The sequence below is a fragment of the Melopsittacus undulatus genome, chromosome 2 (assembly GCF_012275295.1).
Source record: "Melopsittacus undulatus isolate bMelUnd1 chromosome 2, bMelUnd1.mat.Z, whole genome shotgun sequence".
Classification (NCBI taxonomy): domain Eukaryota; kingdom Metazoa; phylum Chordata; class Aves; order Psittaciformes; family Psittaculidae; genus Melopsittacus; species Melopsittacus undulatus.
Window position 1 is genome coordinate 53,525,786 of NC_047528.1, and position 22,395 is coordinate 53,548,180.

The window sequence follows — 22,395 nt, forward strand, 5'->3', positions numbered from 1 at the left end:
TTTTTCCTTTGTAGTTAATTCTTAAACTATTGCTATTTTCGGTATTGATAATTGTCATCTTTTATATGGTAGGTCATCAGAACATGTAAGAAGATGGGGATTAAAACAGTTGCTATACACAGTGATGTCGATGCCAATGCTGTAAGTACTACTTGAATTCAAATAGCAGAAAGGTTTCTTAGTAACTTAATCTTCTTGATTACTAGTTGCAGGAATGTTGGCAATTCTGAAGTATCTTTGCATATGTCATTTTCCTCCATGTGCTTGAAGGGGAGGGTGGAGAGGACTGGACAAGTATTTCATATGTTTTTTTGTGTGAAAACTGTTTAGCTCGTGTAAATGTTAACCTTGCTATTTTCCTGGATTAAGCTGGGCTGTAACATCTAGTAGATATGTACACCAAGTGTAAGAGTGGCAGTGAAACCTAATTTTTTTTTGTGTACATAATGTCTGCTAAAACTGAAGGATGCTGATGGATATTTCTATTCCATCCTATGTATATGGTGTCTTCTGTTAGGATAAATGGATTTGTTCTTTGGGAGCATTGAGCAGCCTTGTTCACTGGCACGAAGTCATTCTGAAAAAAGCTGTTTTTAGAAAAGGAAAATATGTTCTTTCACTAGTCTGTAATAGACTTGAGAAAATGAATTGTTTTTTTCCCCAATGTGTCTGGATGGTTTTGTTTATTCTGTGGAGTCTACTATAAGCTGGAGCCTATGAAAAAAGATCTTAAAGTAGTGAGTGAAAATCAGGGTTGAAGAATGTAATGAGGGAGCAAGAATGACACACAAAAGTAAAACTCATGACCTTAGGGAAGGGAGAACAAATAGTGAATTACAAAGAGGAAACAGAAAATGTCTATGCTTCAATCTACAATGCTGTCTTAGCTCTAAACTTGAGTAGGGTCTTTAATTTGTCATAGTTCATAAAAGAAAAGAAATCCAAGCTGATGTCTCAGAAATGCATTAATGTAATATTTCATGAAGGTAGCATTAAGTGTGTTAAATGAGACACTGACATTTTGAGTTCAAGGACTAGAGATGATGCTCTAAAAGGTTGTAAGGGTGTAAGTGTCTGCTTAGGTCTTTGGATCTTTACTTAAAGATCCATCAAACCTATCTGTACAAGGTTAAGCATTAGCTGTGTGCACTGAAGGAGTTCCAAGTATTTAAAAGAAAATGAGAGGCTACTTGGAACACCCTTTTGTGTGCTTAAAATAGGGTAGTGGTATTAAGTCTAAGCTATTTTTTTCTGGCATAAGTTGCTTATGTCTACTGTACATTCTTTAATCATGCTTTGATTGCTTTCACTGGTGAATAATTTAACTAATGTAATCTGTCTTAATGGCTTGGATACCTCCAGTTATTCATTGTGAGGAATGACCTGGCCGTTGCAGTCATGTGTGTGACTGCCAGTTTGGATGATCTTGATAGATGAATCCAGAGGCCAAGTTCCTCAACTGTATTAATTTCCATAAAGTAACATGCTTGCCTTGTGGTGTTCATTTGTGTTCAGGTTCCATCAGCTGCTACCTTATTGTTTATATCATTGGTAGCAAAATCTCAATCACTCTGAAATCAAACTTGGGAGCTGATGCAACTTGGCAAAGGAACCTCTGTCCTCATGCAGCTGAGAGGAACTTTTTGCTTAGTTGTGGGATGCTGCAGTAAAGTTGTGAATAGCTTTATGATTTTGTGCTTGACAGGATTGGTCAATATCTCTCCTTCAAGACTTGTATCACAAAGGCAGTGCATATCATAGGCAGCTACCCTGATGATGGTCATTGAACCAAAGGCAGAAATAAATGTAAAGGTATGTCGTTGAGCTAGTTGCCCATCCCAAAGCTGTCTGGTTTTACTAAAAATAGTGGGACCTGGTTTTAAGTGTCATGGGTAAGTAGGGATGGCTTCAAAAAATATTTACATTGTTTAGAAATAGCATTAATTGGAGTAGATAAGTTTTCTGTTAAGAACATAGAGTAACCTTTGAGATATAGTAATAGTTCATTATTACATTACTTGTCATATGCATAGCTACTTGCTGAAATATGGGTAGCCTGATACTCTTAATACTAATTCATTTTACAAATATAACTGTGAAAGGAGGACAAACCAGTCTGTTACTGACTTTTCTGAATGGAATTGAAATTGAACTGAAGCAGTGTTCCCTGAATGTGCTTGCTAAATTTTTAAGGGGGAAATTCCTTAGTCCTAACCATTGTATGAAATTGGGAATGTGAAATTGAACAACCTGCTGAGAGCCAAATAAAGCTTACCTGAAAAGGAAAAACGGAATAAACAAAATACTGCTTTATGCTCTTAATTTTTAAAATGACCAAAGAACTTAAGGTTTTATATAGGTTAAAATTAAGTTGATAGGGAAGGGAATGTTATCAAAACTTAAAATGAGGTGGGTGACTTCAGACTTTTGGATGCTTGTGTATTAATACGAAGTTAGACATAGCTGGAAATGGTATTAAATGGAATTGGATGACATTTACCTTTGTGGAGGTAGGAGGAGGGTATAAACTGAGGGGGGGGAGGATGGAGAGGAATATATCTGAAGCTTTGTGCTGTGGAAGAGAAGTTGCTGTGTTTTAACAACTGTCCTGAAATAAAATAATTGTGGTGGTTGGGGAAAACAGGCTGAGACCACCATAGAGTGTCCTGTTGCTTGTGTGATACTGAGTATGTTGAGAAAAGTAGGTCATAATAGGTGCTTCTAGGGTCTTGAAAATCCTGACTAATAATTTTTATTAAATTGTTATTTTGGGGAAAGCAGAAGAAAGACATTGTGTACTGTTCAAATTGCTATTATTTTTACTTCAGAGTTCAACTTGCAAAATGAATTCTTTACACTTGGCTACGTAAAGCGGGGAAGGATCAACAGAATTTAGATTTCTTTAATATTTTTTAAATTGAAACATCTGGTGGAATTATTTTTGGGATGAGAAAACAAGCAAAGAACTTCCAGCTGAATAAGAGTAATCATATGTACTTTTTCCCCCTGAACTGACTGGAATAGAAGGTTAAGATGAAAGAGCCTCCTCAACCATAAATGTAACACTGATGGTGCAAACATTGTCAAGGAAAGCTGAAGAACTATTGTAATGCCTAATGTAATCAGCTAAAAGTATGATAAATGAAGAACAAGCTTTCACTAATTGGACCTGAACAAAAGAAGGTATAGCATAAAGCAGTGAATGAGATATAATTTTACTTGGCATTTTTTAACACAGCAGGGATTCTATAGCCATACGAAGCAATGAACTATAAATGACTGAAAAAATCCCATGGGAAAGTAATGTAAACTACTAAAACTTTACGGAGTAGTGGACAGTTTGTCACATTTCTTTAACATAGGGGTTTTCTTCTATCAGTCTCTTAAAGGCTTCAGGTACTATTGTATTTGTATTAAATTGCCTGAAGCTTAGACATATCCAAATGTGTTTAGCTTTTGCAGATACCATCTCTTGTTCTGCTAGATAATATAAATCCAAAAATGATGCAAATGCCTTTATTGATGTAAAAGTAATGCACAGCATTCAGCTGTTTTCTGGAAAGGGCAGTCTTCTGAGTGAAGGAAAATGGAAAAAATCAAATTACCTAGAAATGGAAGATCTGTATTTCTTTCCTAACTTTATTTCTTTTTTTTTTAAGCTTGGAAGCTGAGGCAGTGTTTCAGAAAAGTGAGGGGGAAATGTGATTTAGGGAAGCACTGATTAAATTTGTGAAGTTCTGTGCAAAGTCTGTATCGAGCTGAATGAATTTGGGTGAACAAGTTGAACTTTTGGCAGAAACAAACTGAATTTTTTTGAAGACTTTCGTGTAGGTTAATGGATACTGTCAGGTTCTTCTTAAGAAATCCAGTTGCCAAAAATATTGTGGGGGAGTTTGGTGTTTAAATTTTAATCTTAAAAAAAATGAAATAGATTGAAAAATGGAAATTAATCCAAAACTGAGGAGTTTTCTTTACAAATAGAAGTCTTGAAGTTTGTCAAAACTCACTTTTTTTTTTTTTTCAGTTTACTTCTTTAAAAATACTCAAATCTTTCTTCTGTCATCTGCTGCAAAACTAGAAAGCTAGTAATTTTGACAGCTCACTGCCTCCCAATGGCACTTCAGGAGTTTGTGCTCAGATAACTTGTGGCAAGATCTGTTCAAATACCCATATGAAAAGGAAACTTTAATATTTTAATGCCTTGTTTAAACACATGATTCTCAGACTGTTGACTAGAGCGTATAGAATAGCCTCTGCCTCCATGTACTGTCTGGAGAAATTAATTCTTCATAAATGATGGTGTTTGTAAGGCATACAGAATAGGAGTGTGCCAGGTCACACCAAGGAAACATTAGGGTCTGGTTTTTGCAGTTGCTGTTCTGCTCTTCCTTCAATGTATGTAACTAACTTTTGTTTCAAAACCAGGACAGCATGTTGCTTATTTCTTCATAAGAGATGCTGGATGTGATGTTACTATCCTGCCCCCTTGCTTTATTTAGTGAATTACTGAACAGTTGTGTGAAGTATAAGAGGTACTAGCGGTGGTCATCCTACGAAGACCCAAATACTTCTGTGGAAGGAGTGTGCTTTCGTTCAAAATTGTATCTTGCCTGCTAAGTGTAGTCTGCTTTTTCTTTTTAAAACTGTATCATTACTTCTAAGCTGAGTGGATTGGTGGAGGGCACAGTTGATGAGGAAGTAATCCATTTGCATTGCTCCTTATAACCAATAAAAGCTTGATGTCCCAATTTTAAAAGCTGGGGGCTGTTCATCAGAGCTGTAGAATCCTCAGGTTTTAGCCTGTTCTCCAAAGACTGACTGTATGTTTTATTTGGATGATGTGAAATGCATATATGATCTTTGGAACAGGTCAGTCTTTATTTTGGTGGCTAAGCTGAAATGTTGCTTGTGCTGGATTCTAGTTGAAATTCTAAGATTGAGTAGGAGAGGAAGGGTATAGAGTAGAAAGCTTTGAGCATCATGCTGCAGCTGTTTTGGGAATACTTCTTTGAAGTTGGGAATTATGTGTTGGAAAGAGGGAATTGAATTCAGATCTTTTGGCCTTCGTAGGGAGGGTTATTTAATTACCAAACTCGTCTAATTAAAGATTAATGCATGGATTAAAACTAATTTCTTGGCATAAAGCTCACTGGGGAAGGTGGTTGTTGTCAGAAGCTGTATTAAATTATGATTGGGGCAGGAAAATGTGGAAGCCCAATCAGAATTTAGTTGAGATTTAAACATGCAAGTGCTCAGTGCTGTGAAGAGTGAATCAGTGGTTCTGTGGGTGCTGACAACTGTCTACATCAGTAAGTAGTATAGAGTAACAGAGGTGTATCTGTAGATAAATTGCCCCAAGAAGCCAAGTGGTTTTACACCTGTTGTAGTGCATTTTGCTTGTGCTAACCTCTAGATTTCTATAGCCTCTCCTGCTGCCTCACTCCCTTAGAGACAGGAAGAGGAGGTCCTTGGACTCCTTCTCCTTTGAGGCTCTCTGACTGCCCCCCCCCCCTCCCCCCCCCCGGCTCTGGTGTCTTCTACAGGCTGCAGATGAAGATCTGCTCTTCCATGGACCTCCATAGGCTGCCTCACTATGGTCTGCACCACAGGCTGCAGGGCTATCTCTGCTCTGGCACCTGGAGCATCTCCTACCCTCCTTCTTCACTAACTCTGGTGTCTACAGGGCCGTTTAGTGTCTTTTCGTGCCTTTCTGGCTGCAGTCACTCTTGCACAGTGACTCTTAAACATGTCATCAGAGAGGTGTTAGCCCTGTTGCTGATGGGTTTGGCATTGGCCAGAGATGGGTTTGTCTTGGAGGCTGCTCTCACATCTTTGAAATGCCCCTATTGTGGAGGTTCCTGATGCCTGGAAGGAAGTGTGAATTTCTTGGAAGCTGTGTCTTATTACATAAAGTATGAGAATATGACTGTGAGCAGCCTGTGTGAGTTTATTTTGGCAAATTATGCCTGGCTAACCTGGTAGCCGTCTTTGCTATGACGGACTCGAAGGATAAAAAAGAGCTGTGGATGTCACAGAATGCTTTGGGTTGAAAGATACCTTAAAGTTCATGTAGTTCCAACCTTCTGCCATGGGCGAGGACATCTTCTGCCAGACCAGGTTGCTCGAAGTCCCATCCAGCCTGGCCTATTACGAATACTTCTGTCCATTAACATAAATTAACTGAACAACCAGTGTCAATTACCTTGCCATTACCAGGGCTCTTACTGGTGACCTGTTAGTGTCTTAGTAGCTAAATTTGTGAGCTAAGCTATGAAGTGAGTGAAAAATGGGATCAGCTCTTTATAGGTCCCATACAACTTCTATTATTGTTCACTTTTTTTTTTATTGCTGTTTTAAAAACCAACAGGATGGAGGGAGGACTCATGCTAGTAAAAGCAAAACAGACTGATTTTTATTATGCTGTCAAATCAGCTAATACATGATTAGCCAATAGTCTGGCTATGCAATGTGAAAGAAAAACTATCTCGCCATTTATGGCATCATATTGGATAGAAAAAGGAATACCTCTTCGCAGATAACTTGAATGCTTATTATGAAAGTATGACCTGTTTCTTTACCTGTGGGATTTTAATTAAATTGCTTGTCATCCATGGCTGAGCTAGCAGGTTCAGATTCAGGGAAGCCTTTTTTCAGTGAGGGTTTTTCTTGGCATATAGAATTACTGTAATACTGATTAGATTCTGAGAAGGTAAAAAAAGGTTATACTGAGAATATGTGAAAGTCTCTAGTTGTCATCTTAGTTTTAATGAAAGTTGAGTGTATAATTTGAAGAATAATTTCCAGAAAGTTAAATACTGGCTCGTGTTTATGACAGACTTTCCTGCATAATTTTGCTGATCTTGTTTCATGTTTTAAAATCCTACATATGGTGCTTGAGCTGTTTGAAAGCTCCAGCTCAGCTTTTGAGTGATGGTTTTGTTCCAACATGCTGTTACTTATCTCTTCTGAATGCTATTGCTGGTTCAGTATTGGAACTGTCAGTCTCCTAGAAATGCTCCTGAACCCAGAAGAAAATAAATTTGCTGAGCCTGATTTTTGTTTGGTGTGTTCTTGATTAATAAGTGAAGGAGTGTGTCTGGAAAAAGAGCTAACAACTGTGCTGTGTGGGGTGGCTGCTGGGCACTGCATCTTCCAGCTCTTCTGGATTTGGGATAATAAAGATGATTGCATTGCCTGGCTAATGTTTGTGCTCTGGAGGTGAGAAGCTGGTACTTTGAAAGTGTTGGAGACTAACAGGAATACAGTATTTGTAAGGGGAGATGGTGGTGGGGCTAGATGGGTAGCTGTGATAACAAGTTTCAAGTAATGTGACATTCCTATGGCATTAGGGCCCTGGCAGGTCATCTCTGCTGCAGGGAAGGTTTGGTGCTGGGAGCCTGCCCGGCTTGGTTTGTCTATTGGCATCTTTCTAGGCTGCTCACTCATGCCATGAGAAAGGATTCCAAATGCTTTTGAATGTGGATGACTTCATGCTGCTTACATGTACTTCTTTAGTGGCTGAAAATCTTGTGTGTGTGTGTGAGGGAAGGGACAGTAGTTGAGGGGTTGCCTTTGAGCACTGTTGCCTGACGAGGCCAGACCCTGGTATCCTGAACCTTCCTTTTCACAGAGCATGAAATGCGGAGTGCTTGGGCAACCCTGCTGTCTGCCACAGTGACCCACTGCTGGGACTTGAGAAACCATAGCTGTTCCTTGCTTCTCTTAGGCTTTCAGTAAGGTACTGCTTTTCTTGCTTCTAATTTTGATTAATTGAATCTTTGAACTATTTATCTATTTGCTTGTGTTGCTTACCTTGTTAAGCATAGAAAAGTTTTCAAGAGTTGTGGAGCCCACTGTAGAATCTCTAAGTACTTTTGGTTTGAGAAGTCTTTTTTTTAATGCTGTATGTAATAATAAATTCAGCAGTTGGTGAATATTCAGTCATTAAATGCTGACTTCAAAGCTTTAATTTTGCAAGACCATATTACTAATATTGATTTTTGCTATTGTATTTTGTCTCTTTAGTGGTAATGTTATCTTTTCAATCAATGTTAGCTTTTATTTAATGAAACGAGTATGCAGAGGCTCTGTAGGTACCTTAAATATATCACTGTTTTCTGTAAACATATGACTATAATGTGGGGGAGATTTTAGCTGTATGAATGATCAATTTTTTTGGTAGTGACCTGAATTTGGATAGTAAATGTGATTGATTGATTGATTTTTGTGATACACTTGAAGTGTAATCTGTATTTCACTTCTACTTTATGAGTATTTGAAAGTTTTCGGAATCAGCCTTGAAATACGGGTTAAACTGAGCCTGAAGTTTTGTCATGTGCTGCGTGTTCAGTATCTGTGGAGCTCAAGACTGACAGATAAACTTGTAGGCTGCAGACTGCAACAGTGACACTTGTTGACAGCACTTTCCTATTTACTTCTTTCCTTTAGAGGGAATACTGAGATTCTACTGCATTTCTTTTCTACTTAAAAGAAAGATGTGAGATTTGTTTGTCCAACTTGGTATTTGCCCAGCAGTGATGTTGGTTTCTGTGCCAGTTTTTTGCTCTTGCTGCAGAGAATTTTCTTTTACAACTTGGCTAACAAAAGTAAATGTGTGTGTTTTGTGTGAATTAATTGATAGCCTAATTTAAAAAAAAATTAACTGGTGAGATTCAAGAAGTGACACTGCTGTGTTAAAAATTGTTTTTCTGTAAAGCAATTGTCATAGCCCTAACAAAGAAATGTAAACAAAGTTGTTTTTGTTTGAAGATACGCCTTTTTATGAAGGTTTTCAAGTGCTAAAATTTCATATATTTCTGTCAGCTGAACTAAAGCATACAATCACTATTACAAATTTCTGCCCCCAGACTTCTGGGAGTGAAGCTAACACATTAGCCATTGTTGTAAATTCATTTTGCAGGCAGGCATGCCTGTGTATTCTCTGCACCAGCATTCTTTCTGCAGAAGGAATTTGAATTGTATGACTTCAAGCAGTTAAGCCAACAGTGGCTTTCTCAAGGCACAAATAGTCAGATCATGTGTTCTTTAAGAAATTACATGTGAGGTATGTCTGGGATGATGGCAGCTGTTTGTTTTTGAAGTGAAAATGAAAACTTAACAGACTTCTATATGAAGTTCAGAACTGAATGACATTACTAAAATTTTGTACCTTTGAAGCTTCTTTAGAGAGAGATTTTTCTCATCCCAGTTGCTTACTTCCTTTCTGTCTTAAGTAGTCCACTTCTGTAAACTAAAGCAGCAATTTTAGTTATTTGTTCCCTCCTAGCAGCCCTTCTTTAAATCAAGGAGGATTACACTCAGTGGAAAAAAAAATCTGGTTTTGCTGATAATTTTCCCCTGCTTGTTGAGATACTAGGTTTTAATGGCAGACTTCTTTTGTTCTTGAGGGGAAAAAGTGCTTCAAGTTCTATTGTCCAAGTATGTGGGGTTTAACCTTTCTGGGCCAAATTGTAGAATCACTGATTTAGTATAAAAGGTAAGGTTGGTAAGGTAAGTAAGCCAAGTTTGATAAGCCAACATTAAATTGCACAGAAGTTGTGAGGGGTGTTGGTCACAGACTTAAGAGTGAGAAATCTGTGTGCATGTGTGTACTAGAAGCTGACTTTTGTTAGAGTGGGTATTTTGACAGGAATCTTGTGAAGAGCTCTTGGCTTCTGAACTTTGTTAGTGATCCACAAATGCTTAGAAAGGTAGACTTTGAATAGTGTGTGTGTGTGTGGGGGGTGAGGTATGTAGTGCAGCCACACCTAAATGACTTCAGGGTGTTCATGGAGCTTTGCATTTCTGTTATTTTCATTTGCATATATTTAGAACATGTATTTATGTCTTCTAAGTTTCTCCTTGAAAAATGTAATGCTAATGTTATCTGAACAGGAGTCTGTAAGATGCTGCCTGTCCTGTGTAGCCCCACAGAAGAGTGCTTTGAAATGGGACGAGGGTTTCATTGTGAGCCTATGATCATATTTCAAACAGTCTGTGGCAACGGAGGTGCAAGAAAGTGTATGTGAGGGTTTCTGCCAGGTTCAGGTTGTCGTGTGGGCAGGCGATGGCTGGATGCTGCACCGGTGTGCAAGTAATGATATCATACATGCTTGCAAGAGCGTGCTCTGTTGCTGCCTTGCATTTGCATTGGGTGTTTAAAGTGTTTAAAGTGGAATGGTGGAATGTACATCTTTGTGCTTTTTCCTTCCCCTCCCCCCCATCTGCTCTTTAATTGTTTCTACAATGTGCTCTACTCAATTTTTGGTGCTTAATTTTGACTGTCTTCCTTCTCCCTGGCAGTAACTAGCATAACCACACGTTTGTAGAATTCCCTTGTGCTTTCCTCTGGTATTCTTTCCCTTTTGTTTTTTTTTTTTTTCCCCTTCTCTTCTTCCTCATCTGTTCCACCAGTAATTGATCATGTTATTCCTTAAGTCACAGAATCATAGAATAATTAGGGTTGGAAAGGACCTTAAGATCATCCACTTCCAAGCCTCCTGCCATAGGCAGGGACACCTCACACTAAACCATGTCACCCAAGGCTCTGTCCAACCTGGCCTTGAACACTGACAGGGATGGAGCATTCACAACTTCCCTGGGCAACCCATTCCAGTGCCTCACCACCCTTACAGTAAATAATTTCTTCCTTATATCCAATCTAAACTCCCCTGTTTGAGTTTTACCCCTTGTCCATGTTTTGTCACTGTGTGCAAGTTTACTGATGGTGGAGGACCTGCCTTGGGCAAGAAGATGGTGTGTTACAAACCTAGGAGATGGTGGTGTGTGTTGTTCTGTCCCCATTGCTTGGCATAAAAGCCTTCTAGATTCTGCACTAAGTAGCAAGTATTGGGCATTTATTGATTGGAGGCTTCTTTATTTATATGTCTTACTGGACTGAGGGAGCTAGAAGGATGATGACACTAATTTGGAAGTAGGGAAAGAAGTGATCTTTCCTGAGAAAGCAGCTCTTACTAAGTTTTTATTTTGCTTCTTCACTAATTTCACAGCCTCCCCCCCACATTGGCTATTTATTGAAGCAGGAATATTGCTTTTATGAACATCTGTTTTCTGACATGAAAAAAGCGAAGTTTGCCTATGTCAAAGAGTTCCAGAAAGGTAGCATTACTTCTTTCAGAGCATTGACTGCATTTATGTTGTTCCAGCAGGAAGAATGCTTAAATTGTGAAACTGAGCTTTGAAACTTTAGATGGGCATACTAATTTTCTTCTTATATTAGTGGAACTCACTTGTCCTTCTCCTCCCCTCTGAAGAACCTAGACTTTGTTTCTTTTTTTCCTCACTTGAACCCTTAAGATGAATTGCCTTGCTTTCAGCATGTCCTTTCCTGCCAGTGTACATACACATGGCAAAATAGATGAATATTTGACATTTACCATGTTAAAACAAAAAGCCAACAAAATTCATGAAAATCTGAGAGCTGCATCTTACCCAGGTGGCCTGCTGTTTGAAATATGACTCCTGGTGTGTATTGTACTCTTAGCCCTAGGATTCAGTAATGAGATTGAGTGGTATCTTGCGTGAGCACTTCTGGGTGATTGACAGTGAGGTGATGTGAATCATCATTTATCAGGATATTATCATGCCTACCCTTGATAATTTCTCCCTGCTGTCTGGGGAGGTGGTGAAGACAGATAGGACTTTGTGATGTCAAAGTAATTAGTGTGTGTTGGTTTCCAGCTGAACAAACTGGAGACTAATGATCAGGTAAATGAAGATGAAGTGCATTAGTGTAAGGATGAAGGTGCAAGGACCTTGGGGAAGAGCTTATCAAAATTTCATGGGGGTTATTTGAATATCTTACAATTTGTGCAGTTGCAAGCAGTATTTAAAACTACTAAAAGGTACTTCTGCATCAGTCTATTTACATGTCCTTTGTTGATTATCTCTTCTAGTGAGAGGGTCAGTTCTAGGGTTAAGGACATCAGAGTCTCTGCTGTAAGGACTGGAATCTCCTTATGATTTTCATATAATCTGAGTAGTGAATTTCCAGCCAGTGGCAGCAATTTTGAGTTAAATGGTGTTAAGGAATCCCAGTGTACACTGAAAAGGTTGGGTTTGCCAGTGACTCTTCCCATTTTAAAGGGGGGAAATTACCATAATTTGGCTTGTATAGATTTGACCCATTACTTACTCCTTTATATTCTTAAAATATTTTGATGTAGTTACATATGTAAATACTTTAAAATATACAGACGTTGCAATATAATCTGTGATGCTGCATCAAGCTTTTAGCAAGCATGGTAGTTTCTTGGTGCAAGTTTTGGAAATTTTGTGCTTGGGTCATTACTGAAATATTTTTATAACCTGAAAAACCCCTTTTGTATAGGTGTGTACAACTATGCCAATGTTTAAAATGATGCTTAATGCACAAGACCAGCTGTATATAATTGCCATACCAACAGCAAGTGAGCTGAGGCTCTCTGTAGTTAATTTTGTCACATGTGATTAGATATTGCTAATTGTAATTAACTGATTGAAAGCACTGTTTTACATGCTTGCTTTTCAATTATTAAAATGGTAATTTACTCACTGTCATTTATCAATATACTTGTATTAATATGCTAGTCTCGCAGGTACCTCCAAGAATAACATACCTGTGACAGCAAAGTTTTATAATTAAAGCCTTATGGCAAAACTGTTCTTTCAGCTAATTTTTAAGTATGCAGCATTTCTCTTTTTATTTCAGTTGCTGTTTTGGTGAAACTGAGTGGGCTAGAATTCCTGGCAGGAATTTGTCCATATTAATATGGCTCATCAGAGACATTATATTTAATTGGAGAGCCTGCGGTATAGTCGCAGGAGGCTGAAGGGAATTATTTAGCATTAGCAATGGCTCGTCTGGGAGTTGTGCACTAATCAAGGAGCTTGTGTGTTAACTGTAGGGATGATGGGAGTTATGACGATTATGACATGTGAGCACATGTCTGTATGAGAACTGGACAGGCAATGAGTTAATCAAGAAATATATTAAATGGCTCCCATGCTGCTTCATTATTACTCTGTAGAGTGTCTGTCAGATTGTGTACTTTAACAAAAAATAAAATGAAATCTAACAAAAATGTTTTTGCAGGTAAGGTTAATACCAGCCTTTAACAAAGAACCTCTTTCCCCATCCCTTTTTTTGAAGGGAATAGATGCCTTTGAGTGCTCTGTTGAAAAAGAATAAGTGAATACTTAATCTGAAAAAATGCATTTAAACATGTGCCTCTTCTAACTGTACTTTTTGTATTTTGTCAATATTTGCGTTCAGTAAATATGAATTATTTCCCATTTGCAGCTAGGTGTTGCTAAATCTTTAAACTTTTACATAATTTATAGCTTGCTAAAATATAAAATTTATTTTTGTTAGCAACTTAGCTTCAAGGAAATAAAAATACTAATGTTTTCCATTGTTGGGATGCTCCAAAATCTGGCAAAGAGAAAAACCAAACCCAACATCCCTTTACTGTAGTACATGGACTATTATATGCCAGGTAGATATATTCTGTGCCCGCCATGGTTAGAGGTATTCATTTTGTATCCATAATGAAATTATCAGTTATGCTGGAAAAATCCATATTTAGAGGAAATGGAACTAATAATCTGAGCTCGCTTAAAAGGAGTTGTGTAAACCCATAAAATGACTGAATTATATCTGTAGGGAAACTTATCCTGGAGCTACTGGACAGGTGAACATGTGCACTTTTCCTGCTGTTGTAGGCACTGCCAAATTTAATAAAACTTTCTACCAACTGTAACATTCATGTATTAACTTAATTAAAGCAGTATCATGGCTAGTACCCAAAGTGTTAACCTGTGGGTAGTAGTTATTGAAATCCGTTATCTGTGGAGTCAGTGTTAGTGGTCAGCAGCAGCAGAAGTAAAACTGCAAGTAAGACCCTCCCTTGGGTGCTGTGAGCTCAGCAGGTTAAACTGTCAAAGCTTCTTAAAGGATGGATAGTTAAACCCCCTGGAGTTATAGGTAAACCAATCATTTGCTGTCAGCGGGAAATATGACTTTATTTAGCAGGTTGGAGGAGGGAAAACTCCAAACCTAAATGCAAACAGGAAGGAGGATTTAGAAGGAACTGTAGTGTAAGCATGTGTGGTGTTGTGCTATGTAGATTCCATGCAACTTGGAAAGATATATATATATTTTTTTTTAATTCCAAGCTTTTATAACATCAGGGTTTTATTTATATAGACATTTACTTCAATGACTTATAAAGCTATACATAAGGTTTAGCTCATTTATGAAACCTGTGATTTTTTTCTAGATTTTGTGAGGAGTGGAAAAGTTTTTACCTTTCTTAAAAATGAAAACAGTTGTCATCTTACAGAAAAGTTTTTATTTCCTTCAGTGTTGTGAAGGTATTGCCTCTGTAGAATGTAACTATATAACATTAAATGTAACTAAATAACATTGGCCAAATGCACTATATTTAAGGTCTAAACAGGTTTGTATTAGAATTTCTATGTAAGGGTCATAAATATTTATGATGCTGTATTTGTGCTAGTCTGATGTTACTTCCTGCTAGTCTGATAGTACTTCCCATGTTTTGTAGGTTTTATTTATTATTCAGAGGTGATGATCAGGAGCATTTGATTTCTTAAATTCTTGCCTCAAAAAAGAATTCCAGAAGTGATAGCTTGTTACAGAAAGGTGTGAAGCAGATGTGGGAGAATACCTGGCATGGCTATAATTTCATTCATTAGAACAAGAGCTGTGCCTAAACTCTTGGTAGGGGGGACTTCATAGTGGCTGCTGAAGAATGCTGTCTTACATATCAAGACCCATTTCCTCAGTACATGCACTGTTCTTAGACTAAATCAGCTCAACGTGCTGAAATAATATCATCATAAGATTAATGGGATATGGTACAGACTATAGTTCTTCTTGCTGTCCTGGAGTTACCTTCAGATGGAGAGGTGCCTATCATAGGAAATCAGCTGGGAGGTAGAAATGCTATCAGGGAAAACACTCAATAACCTAAAAAGCAAATTCTTCATGTACTTTGGGGTCTTCTGTGGTTAGTTTAGTCTACTACTATGGAAAGTCTGCTTAAACTTTCTTATGATACAGGCTTGCAAAAATACTGACAGGCTCTGTCATACACCCTTTTTTTAAGTGTAAGTTAGGGCTAGCAATTTTTGATGGGTTGACTGTTTTTATAACAAATGCTGCTGTGTACTTTCTTATTATGTTTGTTGTAACCTGACTGAGTGGCTGTCAAATGGATGTCAGAAATGATTATACTTCTGTCATGAGCAGGGATGGTTTCTCGCTAAATATCAATTTAGTTGATATTACTTAAGTTACTTAAGTAGACTTCATGATATTTCTGGCTTACTGTATTCTGTGAGTTCCCACAGCAAGCATGCTTGGTGCTTTTTCTCTGTTTGCAGTATTCATCTTGACATCTGCCTCTTGGAGTTTCAAAGTGGACTTGACATTCAAATGAAGACTTTTTTAGGGTAGAAAACTTAAAATAGGTTTTATATAGAGGAATATCTTCTTTAAAGTTGCCTTATTTCTTTAATGTTATTACTACCCTGTCAGAAGTGTAGTTTTCTTGTAGAACTCACAATTTTATTGAAAAACTAACAAAGCATAATTTTTAATAAATCCGAATATTGACATTAGTGTAACTTTGAAGGAAAAATGTTCTAGTATTGTGACTTATGTAGTAAAGTGGATATTTAATAAAGCATTTGTAAGTATTAAAGATTCTATTCCTTCTAAAACAATCTTATACTGGGCATGATTATAATTTTGAGGTTTCATGGCTGAATTTTTGTGGTTTATTATAGATACTGCTTTAGTATGAATTATTTGATATGTTATGAATTATTTGATATGTTAGATCTAACTTCATATTATGGCCTAAATAAGCCTGAAATATTTCTGAAAGGACTGTTTGTGCTCCACTCTCCCCTCTCATTCATTCACTGTATTGGATCCAATGATCATGTGGCTTGGAGATGGTTTAACTTGCTGATTTGACAGAAGGTTAATTTCCCCTCCCCTTAGATTACTTTTCCACTGGGTCTGTTCAGTTAATTGATCTGTCTCGGCAGCATTGTAATTGCTAGAGCTGAATGTGGAGAAGAGTTAAAGTTTATGTTATCCTTTGAGTGGCAACTTGTATTTGCATGAAGTGTGGCGTACTGTGAAACTTATTAATGTTTCAATATGCGGCTCATTTTGGGAAGTAATTTACTGTAGGGTCCGTATCTTACATTTCTTTTTTTTTTTTTAATGTTTGTCCTGCAGAAACTGCTCCAAAATATGTTGCCTTGAACAGACGTCCATACTTTTCCTCTCATCTTTCTTTTAAATCCTGTTGTGTAATTGAAATGCCAGGTAGCTGTGAATTTACCTCATTGCAGCTGTGGGCTGTTCTCTCAACCCTGGAACTGGTTTCAGGGATTCTTAACTTTGCTACCATCTTTGGACGCTGGAAGCAATTTCTGCACCCCATCCATCTGTAGGCAGGCAGATTTGGAGACCCGACAAGAGCCTCATCTAAATGGTTGTGTGCTGTGTTCAACCATCTGAAGCAGAGCTCTATCTGAGTTAAGTTGCAATGCTAGTTAGGAGCATGCTATCAGTGAATATTGTGTGTTGCTTTGTTAATGTGGCTGGAGTTTAAGCTACTTTTTCTGAATCCCATACATATTCTGGAATACCTAGCTCAATTAAGGGCTAAATCTCTACTATATAAAGTTCAGTAGTTGGCTACCCTTGCTGCCACGTGATACTGTTTTCTAGACCTGCCTAACTACTAGCTTTCTCATCTCCTGCATGTCTTACCCGTTAAGAAAACACAATAAAGAAACATACATCAAATGCATTCAGTGGTGAGCTTGTTTTTGGGAGAAGTAGGAAAAAGAAACAGCATGAGAATGATCTGTCCTGTTGCTTTGCTAATGTGCTTAGAAGCTGAGATTCCATTAGGGAAAGTCTGACATGTGGGTGCAGATGTGTTTGAAATGCAGAGAGGCTACTAAAAACACTGTAGGACACCACTATTTTGTTAACATCACAAAAAATTCTTTCTGTAAAACACTTAATGCTCAAAATCACATATACTGCAAAGATGATACTCCAGCATCCACACAGAGCATAGCAGACTGCTCTAAATATGATGAATTGTTCAACTCTTGAAGCAGATGGACACTCTTGCTTTGGTAAACAGATGTAATAAGGATCTTCCCAAGTTGTTAGTGTATGCTCTGAACTAAAAATTCTCCCATTCCTTCTGGAGACTTGCTCTAGATAATGTACTCCAGAGTAAAATTAGTCTGCAGAGGTGTGAGTACAGTTGCTAGCTTGCAGACCGTGTCTTCACAGCATCCCCTAAATCAATAAGGGCTCTTTTGAGTGGCTGTGCTGCCTCTGATCTTCACCTATGTGAAGAAACTTTCTGGCTGCCCCACCCTACAAAGGGAGCCATGAATGGAAGGAGACAAGAGGAGTGCTTTTCCCTGAAGATTGTGAGAAGTGTTTTGCTGTGATACAAGGAGGTGAAGTTGAAGAATGGGACATAGGGTTTTCTTTTTTTTTTTTTCTTCGTGTTTTCTCTGTCTCTTTTAATCTTGCAGTTCATCCAAAGGTAGATTAGTAAACAAGATGACTACCAATCTACCTTTTCCCTCTTCTACTTCAGTTTTTCTGCCAAAGAAAAGTTGATTGTTGGTGTTGACTGAAACATATGGGAAGTTGTGATACAAACCAAGCATTTAATTCTGCTAAATTTTCAATAGCAAACAAATACCTCTTATTGGCTATTAACTGTGACAGATTGCCTTTTTCTGTCTTCTAGAGCTTTTAAGCAGCTTTTCCTCTCAAAAAGAAAAGCTGCTTGAACTTGAGAAGAAGTTAAGCAATCTTTTATTTGTACTTCTTGATTATCTGCCCATGGACTTGATGGGCTAAAGAACTCATTTTAAGAGTGATTGAATTGTTTTCAATAGAAGCCTTTAGAGACAAGCTTTCCTAGAAAAGAACATACTATAGAGACAAATATCATGCCTTCAATTTTCAACATCTGGCCAGAAGAACCCACCACATTGTTTTAGTCAACCTGACTGTATGGTCTGCCTAACATTCAGCTCTGCAGAACTGAAATTTAGCCAGATCTGTGGTCTTAAGTTTGTATGAGGCACTGAGTTACTGGTTTCTGGTCCATACTATTTTATACAGTAAAACACAGCAAGCATCTGCAAAAAATTCTGACAGAGAAGCCTCCTTTCCCATCAGTATTCTGGAGGCGCTTCACTGGGAAGTTATCTCCCAAAGAGTAAGTGTGTAGCCAAAGGCTTTAGGAGCCAAAGCCATTCTGAAAGACTCTCTTCCAGACTCTTACTTGTGATGTCTTCAGAGCTGTGTAGGCATTTCCTTGCTTGTCCCAGCAAATGGAACTTTGTTTCAGACTCTCACTGTATGACACCCTTAGCATAGTCTGTTTTTCACAGTTTGAGTGAGCAGACATCTAGGTAAGATGGGGAGTCCTTGTCTGTTGATGCAGTCTTTGTCAAATAAAGTCATGTATCTCTTTAGCAGCCAACAAAGTTCCAGAGCTTTGTTCATGTGAGAGAGATTTTTGGCTATGCTTTCTTTTTTTTTTTTTTTTTTTTTTTTTTTTAAGGCTGCAAAAATAAATTCATGTTTTTAAGTGAGAATGTGAACAGATGTGTAAAAGTGCATCTTCTTAATCTTGGTTAGAAATGCAGTCTTGGCTGCTTGGTGTTTCTCTTTCTAAAGACTGTTCAGTTCAACCTGGATCCTTTCACTTTATTTGTAACTGAAATATGTTAATTTTGAGGCCATTCCTGAGGCTATTGCTGCCTTCAAGTTTTGAATCATTGCTGAACTGAAGGGCAGGGTGGGGTAGAGAAAAGGATGCTGATATTTTCCTTTTTTCCCTTTCCTTTTTTTTTTTTTTGGGGTTTTTTTTCCTTGCTGGTGTCTGCTAACCCAGGGTCTAATCCTGTGGGTGCTAAGGGATGGGCTGTTTTGAGAGTCCTTGTAGACTTGGGACAGGACTGTAAATATCCTTCAGCAAACCAAACGTTTCAAATCAACCAAAGAATTGTTTTACTTTAGTCACACAACTATTGTTGGGCCATCAAATGAAAAAAAAAACCAAACCTTTTTCAAAGAAGCTGGCAGAGAAATCTGCTCGTGCTGACTCAGTAGGTTGACTTGCATAAATTTTTATTTAGGTTTTTGAAATGCTGAGTAAAAATAAATGAGGAAAAGATGGGATAGTTACGCTGTTTATGGCTTTCACGGTTCTGCTTTTCACATGGTTTAGAAATGTGTCCATTATTTCATTTTAGGGTTAAATGCTGTAATCGTGTGGCAGTATTTCTTTGCAGATAGCACTTTAAAAGCTGTATGAATACCATGCACTCACCATGAGCACAGATTTATTGTATTCTGGGTGTGTGTATTTTAGTGTGAAGCTGATAGAAGACACTTAGGTCAGACGAAAGATGTGGTTTTGGCAAAGCAGTAAATTTGACCCTTTTTAGCTTTTTTTTTTTTTTTTTTAATTCAAGACTGTTCAATACCAAAAGCTTTTTGTTCTGTTTTGTTTGTCTCTTTTGGCAGTGGTGCTGGCAAGATTTGAGGTGGTTGGGTTTTTTTTTTTTTAGCTACCTTACAAAGGATTTACTCATTAGCCCTATTTTATGGGTAGAGCTAATTGTGATTTGTCTTGCTGAGCCATATTATGCAGTTTGGGCCAATTAAGTGAATCCACTTACACCAGCGGATGTTGTTCCAATGTGTAATATTGATTTGAGCTATAAAAGGAGAATTACTTGTTTGATTAGATTTCTTTGTCTAAACAATGCTCAATCTTATCTAGTGTACCAAACAAAAGTGTTGTCTTCACTGAGTTTTTTCTGATTGCTTCATAGGTTTGATTAACACTGTAATGCAGATATGACAGTTTCCATATATATAAATTCTAAAAGATACAGAAGAATTGAGGGGGGAGAAGGGGGAAGGCATTCTGCAACTCAGTATAACTGTCTCTGCTGCATAAATATCAACTTGTGTTGAGACCTGGGGATGAGTAGGGTGACCTACTCTGAAAAACTGCAACAACAGGGAATCCCAGACATTTACCTCCTCAGAGATGTAGGAGTGGTGGGAGCGAATGTGTGTATGTGTTAATTAGGCATTTACACTGAAGTAAATGATGTCTGTCACACAGTAAACATCAGAAACTGCTGAAGTATATGAAATTTTCTTTGGAAACTGTGTGGGTGATACTAAGCACTCTGTTAGGAAACACATGTAGAAGTATTTTGTTTCTCTCTTTGATCTCATGATGAAATCAGCATTTACTTTTTGGAATTAGTAGATGATGGTTGCTGTAAAATTGGGGAAAAGAGCACTTCTGTCATGAATTGGATCTAGAAGAAGCGAAAAAACTGGAGTTGCTGAATAATTGTACTATCTGGGGCTCTGTAAATTATCTTAGTGTTTTTGTTTTACACATTGAATATGCACTGAAAATAAGTGTTTAGTTCTTTGCCTTAAAATAATTTTCCATAAATTTCCATACTAACGAAACTTTTCTGTATTTGAATGTTGAGGGACATACATATGTAAATGTGACTTGTTTATAATGTAGACTTAAACTAGCAATCTGCAGCAGCTGAATGACTCCTGGAGAGGGTTACCTTGATTCTTGATGTTAAATAGAACACCTCTAGGAGTGCGTATGTGATCTCAAAATTATTATTTGGGATGCAGGTTCGATTAAAGGGATAACTCAGTAAATTTGGAGTATGGCTGGGCATGAGAGCATGCTGCTGTCAAATGAGTACATGTGCCACCCTCCAGGGTAAAGGAGACCTAACATTATCTAGCTAATTTGGGTATTTACTAGATCTTATCCAATGTAGTCCTAAATTGGGTTACCTCCTGCAAAGCAGATATTGGGTATTTTTGTGGTGCTTCTATTTAAAATTTTGGGTGAAGGGCATATTTCTCTTTTGGGATATGATGCCAAGACCTGGCACCAAACCTGGTTTATAAATCCTCCTGAAATACTGAGACATAATGTAGAAGAAGGATCTCCAAAACCCATCACTGCTGCTGTTAGCTCTTATTGCATTCTGCACCCTGAGAGCTGCTGCAGCCTGGAGTGGTGCTTGGAACCAATCCAAGCCAGAAATGGCTGCCTAACCAGCCCTGATGAACTCCTCACTTTATGTGCCTATTTGCTGGGAACATGGTGAAGAAACGCAAAGCTGTTCCTCTATAAAGATGTGGCAGGATTTACTGGTTTAGGTGCCTTGCCATGAAAGTGGCTTCTTGACCTAAACTGGTTTTGGGAAAGGTGGCCATTTTTGTGCATTTTCTTCTAAACTAAGTGTGTTGGACTCGAGCTAGTTCATCTGTCTGTATGTGGTCATGAAGAATTGTGCAGTAAAATCATTGTTGTACTTCACACTGTGTCCAGTTGTCTTTGTACCTTAATCCAAAAGTAGTTGTGCAATTTAAGAGTATTCATTCTAATTTTCTTCTGCTATGAGTCCTTATTAAATCTAGAGTATTATTAGTGATTATTTGTCATAGATGTAGAGCTGAGGAGGCTGTGATTTGGATTTCAAAAGTTGAAACAAACCTATACAGGGATTTGGATGACTAAATTAAGTCTGTAGTTTTTGATTTAGATGGATGTTCTGTAAAATGATGATTCAGTAGGTTTTGATGAATCTCTTATTTCTGTTGCTGCAAAATAATTAGTCCTTATGAAATATATTACTTTAAATAGACAACTTCTACAGAAATTAAACTGCTCTTACACAAATAGGATGTGTCTTTTCATGACTTCTAGTTGTTTGTGTTATCTAACTTGAAACAAATAGCTTAAAGCATATTTTTTGAGGCAGTGGTAGCCCGATATTATTAAAACTTGCAGTATAAACCGTTAAGCACATTAAGGTTTGTCTGCTTTACAGTCCTTGTTGTTATCTATTCATGCTTGAGATTGCAGGGTCAATTCTAATATATATGAAGGAATTTCATTTCTTCAGGAACCTCCTGGGACAACTTCTTTGTTTTGTTGGCATTGTTTTTGTAAACAAATAGGAAAGGAAGAAATTACACCTCTGAAGATTAAGCTGTAGAAAGTTAGGGACAAGTTTTGAATACCTAGAATTGTGTGATTTAAGTCAAGCAATTAATCAGCCCTTGAATTTGAAAATAAATATATTTGAAACTTGTGCTTGAAAAAGGGAACTTGCTGGATTCATTGGACTGTCTAGAAATAATTGTATTATAAGTCAGCTTCTGCAGAAGGAAAGGTTTAGTAAATTATCACGTGAATTATGTGCTCCTTGGTAGTAAGCTGAAAGTTTTGGCTG

The 22,395-nt window shown here is 37.6% G+C and overlaps 1 protein-coding gene across 1 annotated transcript in view; it reads left to right on the forward strand.

The window, feature by feature from the left end:
- Positions 1-22,395, forward strand: part of PCCA (propionyl-CoA carboxylase subunit alpha) — a 274,818-nt gene that overhangs the window by 10,584 nt on the left and 241,839 nt on the right. The window contains exon 4 of the mRNA XM_031045567.2: positions 73-141. Coding sequence (XP_030901427.2) covers positions 73-141 — 69 coding nt within the window. The remainder of the gene's footprint in view (positions 1-72; positions 142-22,395) is intronic.